This window comes from Rhamphochromis longiceps, linkage group LG22, assembly GCF_057381845.1.
Source record: "Rhamphochromis longiceps isolate RC_006_pf linkage group LG22, R_longiceps_female_GT1.1, whole genome shotgun sequence".
Classification (NCBI taxonomy): domain Eukaryota; kingdom Metazoa; phylum Chordata; class Actinopteri; order Cichliformes; family Cichlidae; genus Rhamphochromis; species Rhamphochromis longiceps.
The window spans coordinates 15,544,439-15,558,245 of NC_140577.1; the positions used below are offsets into that span (position 1 = coordinate 15,544,439).

The 13,807-nt window shown below is 40.6% G+C and overlaps 1 protein-coding gene across 1 annotated transcript in view; it reads left to right on the top strand.

The window, feature by feature from the left end:
• csmd3b (CUB and Sushi multiple domains 3b) overlaps positions 1-13,807 on the top strand; it is a 417,790-nt gene that overhangs the window by 289,611 nt on the left and 114,372 nt on the right. The window contains exons 11-12 of the mRNA XM_085395224.1: positions 3,681-3,784; positions 4,758-4,870. Coding sequence (XP_085251350.1) covers positions 3,681-3,784; positions 4,758-4,870 — 217 coding nt within the window. The remainder of the gene's footprint in view (positions 1-3,680; positions 3,785-4,757; positions 4,871-13,807) is intronic.

The window sequence follows — 13,807 nt, forward strand, 5'->3', positions numbered from 1 at the left end:
TCCTGACGGGATGAACAGCATAGCACTTTTAAGGGCTCAGGTTAAAAATGTTAAACATTTATCATAGGAGAACAGTGATTCTAATGCTTTCTATAGTTCAGTAGTTGCATAGCAACAGTAAGGGGCAGGCACAGCCTTTCCCACTAGTTCCTGTTCAGAGTTGGTATCTGGAAAGGATGCACCTGGCAGTCCAAGCTGAAAAAAGTATAAGTAAGGGGCAAAACACTGAGTAGTCTCGGACTTTAACCATCAGTCTTCATCAGCTGCATCCCAGGTCTCATCACAATGGCACGATTTATACTGGAGAAGCACATTCAAGGGGAGCGTGTTGATCGGGGTTTATGGTAATGCTGTCACAGACAATCTTTTATCCCCCAGCCCTGTCAATGCCCGCTTTACATCACCGGCTGTGTCACTCACCAGGTGTTTCACATATTCCTAGTGTAACTATATCTTCAAAGTATCTTAAGATCTTTTATGGTATAAGTAGGGAGGAGCTTCGCTCACCTCATTGTCTCCACGACAACCAAAGGAAGTGCTTTATCAAGCAGAAATCCAATTCTGTCGCCTCATTGGCTAGAGGCCATAGACGGATAGAAGGAAGACATGCAGCAGCCAATTAGAGAGAGATAGAGAGGGTGGTAGAGAGAGAGAGAAAGAGAAAAGCGGGAGAGATAGCTAGTGAAAAGAGATCGACAGAGAGATGGATGTTTGCATGAACACCAACCAATTAGAAGAGAGGGGAAATATGTGGAGTTTTCAGCTTCATCTATCATAAACACAAACTGAGCACACTAAATGTAAAAAGGAACACACACATAAACACTGACCCTCACATTCCCACTAATGAGGTTCCAGTCGAAGCCGACTTCAGTGCAGCATTCATAGATGCATAAACGTAAGTGCATGCATGGATTCAGTGCAATGTGCTTATGGCTTAGCTGTGTTTAATGCTGTGTGAACTGTGCTGATGTGTCATTAGGACATTCTGTAAAGGACATATACAACAAGACAGAACAACTCTAATGGAATACTCCTTATAGAGTCCATTTCAGAATGAGGTATTTTCAGAAGCAAAGCTTTGTTACCTACAGCAAACTAAGCAAAAGGCATCATTTCTAGTGTTTCTGCATATCGATGCCCTTGTTGTCCTCAGCCTTCAAACTTTTTGTATCTGCTTGTTGGCCCGATTCATAGTTATTTCACCTACTTGGGATAGAAGGATTGTTTAAACCCACTCACTATACCAATTATTTGGTAGTATAGTCTCATCATTCACTTTTTTTGACTGTAAGCACTATAAAAATTGGAGGCACACACACACAGAAATATAGCGTGAAAGACAATACAGTAATGACTGCTCCCAGCTTACTTCATGAGCTATCAATCTGTGAATGTTGTGTGTGGAGCACTGCAACCACGATTTCATTTTCACTTCTTTCTGGCATGCACTGAACAAGTGAAACCCACTCACTTTGAATTCTCTATGCACATTTGGATGTGTTTCTTTGCTGTGCCTAGTAAGTTTCAAGATTTTTCCTTTTTATCTCAAACCTGCTGTGGAAAGCTTTTGGTAATCTCTGATCATTTAACTCAAAATATATCTATGAAGCGCTTCCATTATTTTTCCACCATTTGCATTTGATAGACCCGTACTTGTTGCTGTCAAATTAATCGTCTCCAGTGCCCATCCTCTATACTTTCAACACTGCACTAGAATGGCATCCACACGTTATTGCAGGTGCAAAGGAAAAAGGAAATAAAAAACCTTTTTCCATAAAGTTTGTAAGCTCTTGAACAGTGTTTCACTTATGGAAAGTCATTCAGCTATGTCAGCAACCATTTGCGATGTTAAAAGTGCACAACGTGACTTTTAAGTATTGTGATCATCATGATTATCCTTGTAAAAGCACGATCTGATGTTGTCTTTCTATAAAATCTGTAAAAACAGTCATATAAATGCGGCTGTTACTTCTCAGATTTGCTGCTGTGCTGAGAACCTGCTTTGAGTTCATGAGAATACAGCGATAAGTGTGTGTGAATATGGCAACTGTGTAATCAGAGCAATAGATACAGTAATCTCCACAAAGCCTGTGCCTGTCTGTTTCCGTGTGTCTGTGTGCATGCTTTCCAGAGAGATTTTAACAGGTTTGTAGGTAATGCTTTAATCCAATCTGCTGCCTCACATACTGATAAGACTGAGTCAGCACCTTGAGCAGTGGGCAGATTGTTGCTTCATCTTTGTATACACTCTTGTTTATTCCATTTCCGGTGAAATCGGGTGATGGTGCTGTTACGCTTTCCCAGTTTTTTTGGTATATTTGGGTATGTCTACATTAGTTGTTGTCAGTCAAAAGATAACTTTACTTGCTTGTGGCAGAAGAGGTAAAGCAAGTATTAAATGGCAAAAAAATGAACCCCATAAACTAAAACAAATCAGGTGACACTAAAGGAATAGCCACTGTTTATGCTCTCTCCCTTTTCATAAATTCATAGGCTAAAGTTGCATAAAAAATGAACTGTATCCATTCAGCATGCACAGTAGTGGTGTCATGTTTCTGGTGCTTAAATTGTGTAGTGAAGGGAAAAAGAGAACTGTATTGACGTCTTAGCTAAACGTAATAAATATACAGAGTTGTTGAGCGTGCCAATATGCATGCAAATATGCTTAGTGCTAATATACCAGCATACAGGAAAATAAGATCTGTGCGATGCATTTGGTTGCCTTTGAAGTGCTCCAGCAGAATATTCATTCTGGAAATCTGGAAATTCCTCATAAGGAGAGAAGAAGAGCAGGGCGGAGGCAGACTGAGGTTTCAGTCTTCCCCTGAGGGTCAAGTCAGAATTTTAGTTTGAAATATTCCACCACTGTACTTTGCTAGCATCAAAGATGTGCTCATTATTACCCCCATTTCCTCTCTTCCTCTGTCCTCTCCTCTTCCATCTGCCTCCATCTTCTTCATTCTCTCTATCAACCCTCCCCCCATTCTCTCTTCTCTTTTGCCAAATGTGCTTCTCTCTGGTCTTAGATGAAACAGAAAGTGTTGGTTTAATAATTCCCGATCAGAGTTTTGAGCTGTGTGCTGCTACTCACTGCTTCAAGTGTACAGCAGAGGTGTTACTTGCAGTCTTCCCTCCTCATTGTGCGATACTGAATGAAATCATGCCTCATTGTGTGATGCATGAATGAATTCTAATGATTCATGTACAGTATGCTCAGGTATAACTCAGAGACTGAGATGACTTTAATGTCATCACAGGTAAAAGTCTTAACATGACAAGATACAATATGTAACCTTTTGCAACATGATTGAGCTCACGCTAGTTTTAGGACTACAAGAGTGTAGATTACATTTTTTAATGCAATTATAACCAGATCAAGATCAAATCCACCATTTTCAAAATGATTGTGGAATTTTTTGAGCCAAAGGTTTTTCTGGTATAAAACTGAAATTTTAGGAAACACAGCTCAGTGCGATGACCTCCAAACTGGAATCAATAACCACGTTCCTTACTGGGTGCTGAGATTTCTGAACTTTGCTTCTTTTTCTTCTTCTTATTGTTGATTGAGTAGCCCTGATTTTAAAAAATAAAGTTATATATTACTGCTTGACTTGTGTTGGAATAATAACTCACATGAATGTGAATATGCTTGTTTTTTTCATGCATGTCAACTTTAGGTCATCCAGATCAACTTTGAAGAGTTTGACTTAGAGATTGCCTATGATACGCTAACTATTGGAGATGGAGGGGAGGTAGGAGATCCTACGACTATTCTACAGGTGTAAGTATTATACTATAAACTGACATACTTTTGCACTTGCTTTCGACATATCCAGAGATCAGTGTATATTACAGTACTTTTTTGTAATTTTAAGTGAACAGTGGTCGTCCAGGCTTTCTGAAGCTATCCCTGAAGAAATTACATGAAAGCTTGGCTAAGACAGTTCAGGCTTTGCTGAGCAATAAAGTTGCTCATGCCAAATATTTGCTTTCTGTTTGTACCTTGTGTACTGCATTCCCATGTATGTTTGCACATGTTTCAATAAATCACTGCACCTAGTTCCCATTTTACTAGCTAAAGATAAAACATCTTTGAAATCTTTCTACAATATATCTATATTATAAGTAAATGTCACTGATATGTAGCGATACAGAGACCAGCTGTGCAGATAAGCAGCAGTGCTCTATGAGAATAATCAATGAGAAAGGTACTTTTTGTCTTTTGCTTTGTCATTTTTTATTCTGGGCTTGATGCAAAGCGTCAGCGTCCACCTAACTCAGAAAGGTCTATCTCTTTGGCATAAAATAATTTGATTATATAACAGAAATCAGCATTATCTACCACTGTTCTTGAATTTGTAAAATGTAGTGCCCACAAAGATAACAGTGCCAGACCTTTTACAAAGTGGGTGATTATGGTTCACTTTGTAGATGGTCACTGTTAGCTTTTGATTATAAACAGGACTGGCACTCTGAAAAAAGGTTGCATAGCATCAGAGTACTCAAAGCAATTTGCCATACTCAGGCAGGATTCTGCAAAACCAAAGCAAAGCACTGAGCTCCAGTGCAGTATGTTCCAACAATTTGTTCAGAGAATCACTTGAGAATTTGATTATAGCTATGATTGCAATGATGAAAATGATACTTTTTTATAAATGGTAAATGGTAAATGGCCTGTATTTATATAGCGCTTTACTACTTATAGTAGTAATTATGGTGACAGTGATTTAATAGCAGTGCGTTTTGTGCTCCAGCCTATCAGGTAGCTTTGTTCCTGACCTGATAGTCAGCATGACTCACCAGATGTGGCTCCACCTACAGTCAGATGAGAGTGTCGGCTCTATCGGCTTTAAAATCAACTATAAAGGTAAGTAATGAGCATGTGTTTGTTTTTGTAGGAGAGAAAAAGAGAAGGAAATTGTGTGAATTAGATGCCTTTAAATAACTTGTGAAGACATTTTCAAACTTGTCAGACTATGTGTTTGTATACCAAGGATGAGATGGCAAAAAAAACCCTCAGTTTTTACCGATTTATTTTATATTGGTAATGTTGAGCACACCTGCTCCACATCAAACAGTAAAACACAGGGTGGCACCCTCTTTAATCACATGTTGTTGGTCACATTAAAAAAATATGAAGATGATATCAAGTTGATAAACTAGTAACCATTATAAATCTGTGGGTTGTACATTTTGCCCTGGCATTGCTCTTTTTATGGCTCAATAGCATTTTGCATTGGATATGTTGCATGTAACACAGTGTGACTTTGCAAGTAATTTTGATATCTCATCACTTGCATCGACTCTATTACTGTTAGATTACCTGTCTATATCTGTCTGATTCTACTTATTTGATATACACATCTAATGTACTTGGATTTTGTTCTTATAGGTTTCCACTTAATTTTAAATGCATTTTATTTTTGCTTTTCTAGGCACTAACTAACGGTTCTTATGTGTCTTATGTGTTCAATCTTGACTTGTATGACTGAACAAAGGAATAACAGTTTATTTTGCAATTGAAATTTAAATTCATTGGCAATAAATCCTAGAATTTCTCACTCATTCAGTACACCCAGGGGTTTTACTGCTCAGCAGCTTGTGTTTTGATAAGCTAACAAATACCTAATGAGGGGATCTTAAATCAGTCGACAGATGACTTGTGTATTTGTGGATGGCTTCAAAAGTAGTCTGAGTGCGTCTTAGCTCTCAACATTATCATCCAAGTTTTGAGGGTATTATAGTCTGAGGATGATCCTGATGCTTCAAACATCCCGGGATGATATCAGGTTAGATTTCTGTGGGAGTTTTGTCTTCATTTTTCACTACGCTGTGCAGTGGAAATTTTATTTCTGTCAAAATTCCAAAAAAGTTGAAAAGTTTGGCTTCTTGAGATGTCTCATTGTTAATCCCTTTAAGCGATGACTTATCTTGATCAAACAGAACATCTTTGTAGATGCATTGATCTGCTTTAAAAATAAATGCTTGTCTAGCAACGCATGACCTTCTTCTTAATATCAGTTAGGAACAAAGTGTTTTTCTGTTCTGTCGAATCAGCTCCTGCCAAACTAAAAATATTAACCTTTCCAAAGTTTCCTGTGTGATGGATGTAGTTTTCATTTGATCACAGTACATGAAACATAGAGAGGGGAGCTTTGCTGCAGAAATGAACTTTGTGTACCTCATTTAGGTGTCATCATCTGCGGATTTATTGTCATAATGAGGTCACAGTGCTGAGTCTGGTAATGCAGCAAGTTCCAAAAGGGGTGTGACAATGACACTTGTTTTGATATATCTCTGCCCTTTATGCTCCTTGAGTTTCATTGTGAAGTTCAAATGATATACTGAAAACACAGTGATTAAAAAGACATAACATCAAAATGATTAAAATAGAAAATAATGAAATACTGCAGATCTGTCTTTCTTAAAGTAACTCTGCAAATAACAAATGTATTGGTGGCAATTTTTTAAGCAAATAATACAATGCGCAGGTAATATTAAAAAGTTTAAAAACTAACTTGAAATCATATCACCTTTATGAAGGACATAAGGTTCCTGTCTCAATGATAATTGTGCATATGCCCATTAATTTCTCCTGAGTGATTTCACCATAGAGATCAATAGAAAAGCTAATGGAGAGAGCCACCATCTAAATGCACCCATGCTTATAATATTGCTTCATTGCATTGGCATGAGAGCTGGATTTTCTTTCTTAATCTGTACCCAGTAGTACACAGCAAGATTATTCTGCACAATACGTGGAAGACCAATGCAGTGTTGTTAGAGCGTATTCACTGTCAAAAGCCATGCATTTGTATTTTGATGTTATAAGGTTTTGTTATTTTGTGTCACAATGACCTTATCACAGCTATGTTGGCTTTTATGTTCTTTGAAAAGCAATAAGAGACTGTGTGCGCTGTGGGGACCATACCACCCGGTGTAAGGTTTATGACACTGCTACTCCAATTAAAATTCCTCATAATTATCAAAATCATTTTTATGTTTCTGTATTGGCTAATTCACCAGTGTGCACAAGCTCTTTAATCAAGGTAGTATTTTTAATGCTAAAATATAATTAATGCTGTTATCCATCAAGTTTAAAATTTACTGTTTTATTAAAAAGCTGAAAAAAAAAGAAAAATGAAGCTCGTTATTATTTTTTTTGATTGAGATGCCAAATTACAGTTATTTACTTGCAGTCCTTAACACAAAAATTGGTTTTAGTGGTTGAGTGTTATGCTTGATTAATTTCGGACTTCTCATTGAAGTCCAGTGTGTGAGCTCAAATTTGGGTATAAAACACAAATTCAGTTTGTTATTTGCCTAATAAATGATATAATTTTTAGTTTGAAGGATTTTTCCTTAAATATTTGAGGGTTTTTTTCTTTTTTTCTTTTTTTTTTGGGGGGGGGGGGGGGGGGGTGTCTTTGTTAAACTATGTTAGCTATTTAGTCACTTTGTTTGCTTACCAGGGAGTGATGCCAAGTTTACTTTTTATAGTTCAGCTTAAAAAAATAGCATAAATGTACAATTTAAGGAATCCTCAGCATATTATGTAAGAAAGGACTGCTTGCTGCTCAACATCTACTGTACTGTTATTAGACTTTTAAGTGTGCCCCCTTTAATTACATCTACATCATACTTATGTAAATGTGTTTGACATTCTTAGATTGTCAAAACCTACAAAAAAGTACTTTAAATATTACTTTTTTTTCTTTCTTTTTTTTGCTCAAACCCCCAAACCATGAAAAGCGCCAATTCTCAGTACAAGATAAATGTGTTTGTCTCAGAGTGCCGGCTCCATCACCCACAAGATTTAATATAAAGGTGGGTACTTGCCTGAGATGTAAAAAAAAAAAGAAAAAAAAAGGGGCACACTGTGTGTGTGTTTGTAGAGTACATAGACATATCCCGTAGACCTTGGCTATGAAATATAAACATTATCAGTAACTCCAGCCTTTCTGTAAAGCCACACTAACAATGCGTGTATGTGGGTTTCTGTTAGTGTGTGTGTGTGTGTGTGTGTGTGTGTGTCAGACAGGTCCTCCATCAGTAAGCCAACGAAGCTCTACCAGCAAGTCACTCACCCCTCTCGCTCCTCACATTCTCCCTCTCTTCCCCTTTTCCCTCTGTCTCATTTTTCCTTATTAGCCATCTATCTATCCACCATCCTCTCATTCCCTTCTTTTTGAAATCACAACATTTTCTCTGTCAGTTGTTCTCTAATGCACTGTTGTTTAGTTTCCCTGCTTCTCCTCCTTTCTGCTCTTTTTGCTTCTCCCATTTCCTGTATCAGACACCCCTTCTCTGCTCTGTTGTCTGTCAAATGACCAGCCCTGCATCTTTTTTTCTTTTGCACTCATTCCCTCCCTGTCTATCTCTGTGTTTCTGCTTTTCTCTTTCTCGTGGTCTCTGCCTGTGTCCCTCTCTTTTTCTTGTCACCATTCATCTATTATTAAAGCCAAGGTCACCGACCTGGGAACACTTTGACTCCACTCCTACTGCAGAGCATACAAATCACACACACGTACAAACTCACACACACAGCTGAGTTCCCATCACTTCACACCACTATTGGACGTTGTATTTACTTACATAAACCCCTGGAGACTGACACTAACCATTACTCCAGTTTACTATACTCTAACCTTAAACCAAGTGTTCAACCTAAAATTTTATGATTTACCTAACCTCACCTTGCTTTTTGTGAGTCCCTGCAGCATGACAGTGAGAACGCAGTTATGTCCCCCACATTTAGAAGTTAAGCCTGACTTTACACCAGTCTTTCAGTCAATTATAAACTATGGCATGTCACAGCTATTGATTTAAGGCAGCATTGCGACATTATCGACATTGTTCACATTAACGTTTCAATGAGTTCCTGTCTGCTCTGTGGATATATTTTTCTCGCCAATGTCCGTTCTCTGGCAAACAAAATGGATGAGATACGGCTCTCCATCACTAACAACAGACGGATTATGGACTCAAATGTCATGTTTTTCACCGAAACATGGCTGAACAACAGCTGCCTGGACAATGCTATCGAGTTAGCAGGACGCCACACACACCGAGCCGACAGGCTAGCAGATGACTCCGGCAAGACCAGAGGTGGAGGTTTGTGCATTTATATTAACAATGCTTGGTGTATGAACTCCACTACTACTGAGAGTCACTGCTCACCTAATGCGGAGTTTTTAATGGTCAAATGCAGACCTTATTATCTCCCCAGAGAACTCACTTCTATCATACTCACTGCCGTGTATATACCCCCCGACGCTAATGCTAGGTTGGCCATGAAAGAACTTTCTGCAGCCATTAACAAACACCAGAATAAACACCCCGAGGCTGCTTTTATTGTTGCTGGCGACTTCAACCACACCAACTTAAAGACAGTCCTCCCCAGATTCCACCAACATGTCTCCTGCCACACCAGAGGAGACAAGACTTTAGACCATGTGTATTCCAACCTGGCTGGAGCCTACAAAGCCACACCCCTCCCCCACATTGGACAATCGGACCATCTCTCCCTGTTTCTCACACCTCGGTATTCACCACTCATCCAACGTGTGAAACCTGCTGTGAGGACAATTAAAGTGTGGCCAGAGGGGACAGACGCAGTGCTCCAGGACAGATTTAAAAACACAGACTGGAATATGTTCACCCACACAGACCTGGACCAGTACGCCTCATCTGTACTGGATTACATCTCCAAAACCACAGACAGTGTCACCACCCAGAAACGGATCACCATGTACCCCAACCAGAAGCCTTGGATGAACCGGGATGTTCGTCTCTTCCTGAAGGCCCGCAACACTGCCTTTAGGTCAGGAGATGCACACGCCTACAGTACAGCCAGGGCTAATCTAAAGAAGGGCATCAAAAAAGCCAAACACCATTACAAAAAGAAGGTAGAAGAACACTTCTCCAACTCCAACCCCCGACGCATGTGGCAAGGACTCCAGACCATCACAGACTACAGGACCACCAAACCCTCCCCCGCATCCTCTGATGTCTCCTTCCTCAACGAGCTCAACAACTTTTATGCTCGTTTTGAGCGAGGGAACCCCACAACCACAACCAAAGCAGACATGACGCCAGACCACCAACCTATGACTCTCTCCCCCACCGATGTAGGAGCGGTGCTGAGCAGGATCAATGTCCACAAGGCTGCAGGCCCTGATGGCATCCCCGGGCGTGTTCTCAGAGCGTGTTCTGGGGAGCTTGCAGGAGTGCTCACAGACATATTCAATCTGTCCTTGGCCCACGCTGTGGTACCGGCCTGCTTCAAATCCACCTCCATCGTCCCGATACCCAAAAACTCCAACCCATCTTGCCTCAATGACTACCGCCCAGTAGCACTCACCCCCATCATCACTAAGTGCTTAGAGCGACTGGTCCTAGCACACTTCAAATCCTGTCTCCCCCCCACCCTGGACCCCCACCAATTCGCATACCGCCGGAACAGGAGCACAGAGGATGCAGTCTCCATCGCAATGCACTCTGTCCTCTCACACCTGGACAACAACAACACCTACGCCAGAATGCTGTTTATAGACTTCAGTTCAGCATTCAATACAATCCACCCCTCACAACTCATCAGGAAACTGACAGACCTGGGTATCAGTTCCCTCATCTGCAAATGGTTACTGGACTTCCTGACCAACCGCCCCCAACATGTCCGGCTGGATAACCGCTGCTCATCTACCATCACAATGAACACCGGTGTACCACAAGGCTGTGTGATGAGCCCTTTCCTCTACTCCCTCTTCACCCACGACTGCAGACCTGCTGATGGTTCCAACACCATCATTAAGTTTGCAGATGACACCACGGTGATTGGCCTCATCAGTGACAACGATGAGGCCGCCTACAGGGAGGAGGTGGATCGTCTGGCTGAGTGGTGCGACAGAAACAACCTGCTGCTTAACACCGAGAAGACCAAGGAGCTCATCGTGGACTACAGGAGGAATGCTGACCCACATCCACCCAGCCACATTAAGGGGACGGCTGTGGAGCGTGTGAGCAGCTTCAAGTTCCTGGGAGTCCACATCTCCGAGGATCTCACCTGGACGACCAACTGCTCCAAGCTGGTCAAGAAGGCTCACCAGCGCCTCTTCTTCTTGAGGACTCTGAGGAAGAACCACCTGTCCTCAGACATCCTGGTGAACTTCTATCGTTGCACCATCGAGAGCATCCTGACCAACTGTATAACAGTCTGGTACGGGAACTGCTCTGCCTCGGACCGGAAGGCGTTGCAGAGGGTCGTGAAAACTGCCCAGCGCATCGCCGGAGCACCACTTCCTGCCATAAAAGACATCTACAGGAAGCGGTGTCTGAAAAGGGCTGGGAAAATCATCAAAGACCCCAGTCACCCATCACATGGACTCTTCACCCTCCTGCCCTCTGGGAGGCGCCACAGGAGCCTCCGGACTAAGACCACCAGGTACCGGAACAGCTTCTTCCCCACAGCTGTCAGACTCCTGAACTCTGCCTCCTGACATCTGACCCACGTTAACTCATGGACTGAACATACACACACCCACAATGGACAACTGTACCCTCAAACACAATAATAACATGGACTGAACCACCACTCACAACCACTAGCACTTTATATAGCCTCTGTAGAAACTATCTACACCCTCACTTATCTTAACTGCACTACTGTATAGCTCTGTGTAAATAATCATTCTGTACATTCGATAATCTTTAATCCTACAACTGTTTACAACTTGCATAGTTCCCATTTCTGTATAGCTGTATATCCCAGATTCTGTAAAGTTATTTATTTCATTTCATATTCTGTATAGTTTTTCATATTCATATCCTGTACATAGCTTGTACTCACTACAGCCTGTACATACTTATAGTTATAGAATATTCACAACATACTTCATACCGTGTACATTATAACATACCATAATAGACCCATTTCTGTAATATACTCACATATCTATATTATTGCTAATATATATTGTAATATATCTATATCACTAAAGCACTTCTGGATGGATGCAAACTGCATTTCGTTGCCCTGTACCTGTGCATGTGCAATGACAATAAAGTTGAATTCTATTCTATTCTATTCTATATACATTTATCATGAGCTTATGCTGTGTATCTGTCTTCACAGTCCATAATGAGGTGTCAGTGAGGGTTAATAATAATAGTAATAATGCATTTAATTTGAGGGCGCCTTTCAGAAACCCAAGGTCACCTTACAAAAAACAAAATAAATAAAAGGAACAGGAGTCATAAACTACATAAAATAAGTTAAAATTACAAAACAGAGCTTGACAACCGATAAAATCAGCATTAAAGCGAATAAGCCAGTTTAAACAGATGTGTTTTGAGCTGTGTCTTAAATACGGAAAGGGAGTCAGATTTTCTTAGTGCAGGAGGAAGAGAGCTCCAGAGCCGAGGAGCAGAGCGACTGAAAGCTCTGTTCCCCATAGTAATAAGGTGTGAGGACGGAACAGTAAGATGAATAGCAGCTGATGATCTGAGAGGGCGGGAAACAGTGGTGATATGGAGCAGGTCACACAAATATGAAGGATCAGATTTATGGATACACTTGTATGTTAGAAGTAAGATTTTAAAATTTATCCTGGCTTCTATGGACAACCAGTGAAGCTGCTGAAGAACTGGGGTAATATGAGCTCTTAACAGAGTGCAAGTTATGACCCGAGCTGCAGAATTTTGAAAAAGTTGGAGTTTATGAAGGGACCTTTTAGGGAGACCAAATAGGAGGGAATTACCGGTACAGTAATCAATACGGGACGTAATAAGACTATGGACAATGATGGCAGCAGCATGGGGAGTAAGTAAGGGACGGAGTCGGTTAATATTACGTAAGTGGAAGTAAGCAGACCGGGTTATGTAATTAATGTGAGACTGGAATGAAAGAGTATTATCAAGTATGACACCCAAACTCTTAACATGTTAATGGAAAAACTGTGGGATTTGGTTAAGATAGATGGTGTACCAACAAGTGAAACTTCAGTTTTACTTACTGTTAAGTTTGAGAAAATTGGAGGAGAACCAGGATCTAATTTCAATAAGACAGTTTGAGAGGGAGGTAGGTGAGAGGGATGAATTGGGTTTAGAAGAAAGGTAGAGCTGGGTGTCATCGGCATAACAGTGAAAATTGGGTTGAGGATATAATGTATTGGCATATTTATGTATTTGTTTCAGTAGGGCAATTGATACACAGTCATGGTAAAAAGAAAGCACACAGTGTTAAGGTCCCACCCCGGCATTTCATCCATGTTGCGATCTGGACGCTAACTGAGCCATTGCAATGTATTGATTCTTTTCATTTTCAGTTATGCTGTAGATTTGGTGCTGTGCTTGGGATCATTGTGTTGTTCATAACCTGGTTTTGGCAGAGCTTTAGCTGTCAGATAGATGGTCTCACGTTTAACTCTTGATAATTTGGTATACCAAGGAATTTGTGCTCAATGATTGCAAGGTCCTCAAGTCCTGTGGCTGCAAAACAAGCTGAAATCATCACCCCTACACCGCGGTGCTTGACAGTTGATGAGGAGTTTGTGCTGATATGCTGTGTGCAACTTTGCAAACCTAAGCGGTGCTGCCGTTTTCTTTCTAGAGAAAGGCTTTCTAACTTCCAAACAAGCCATATTTGTTCAGTCTTTTTCTTTTTTTTTTTTCTTTTTTTTTTCTTTTTTTTTTTTTTTTCTTTTTTGGCCTGTCCCGTTTGGCTCTTTTGCCATCAGAATTGTTGTCTAAAGGCAAAGAAAGATGCCCAACGGATTTACTTTACCAAACTGACCATCCCAGCCTT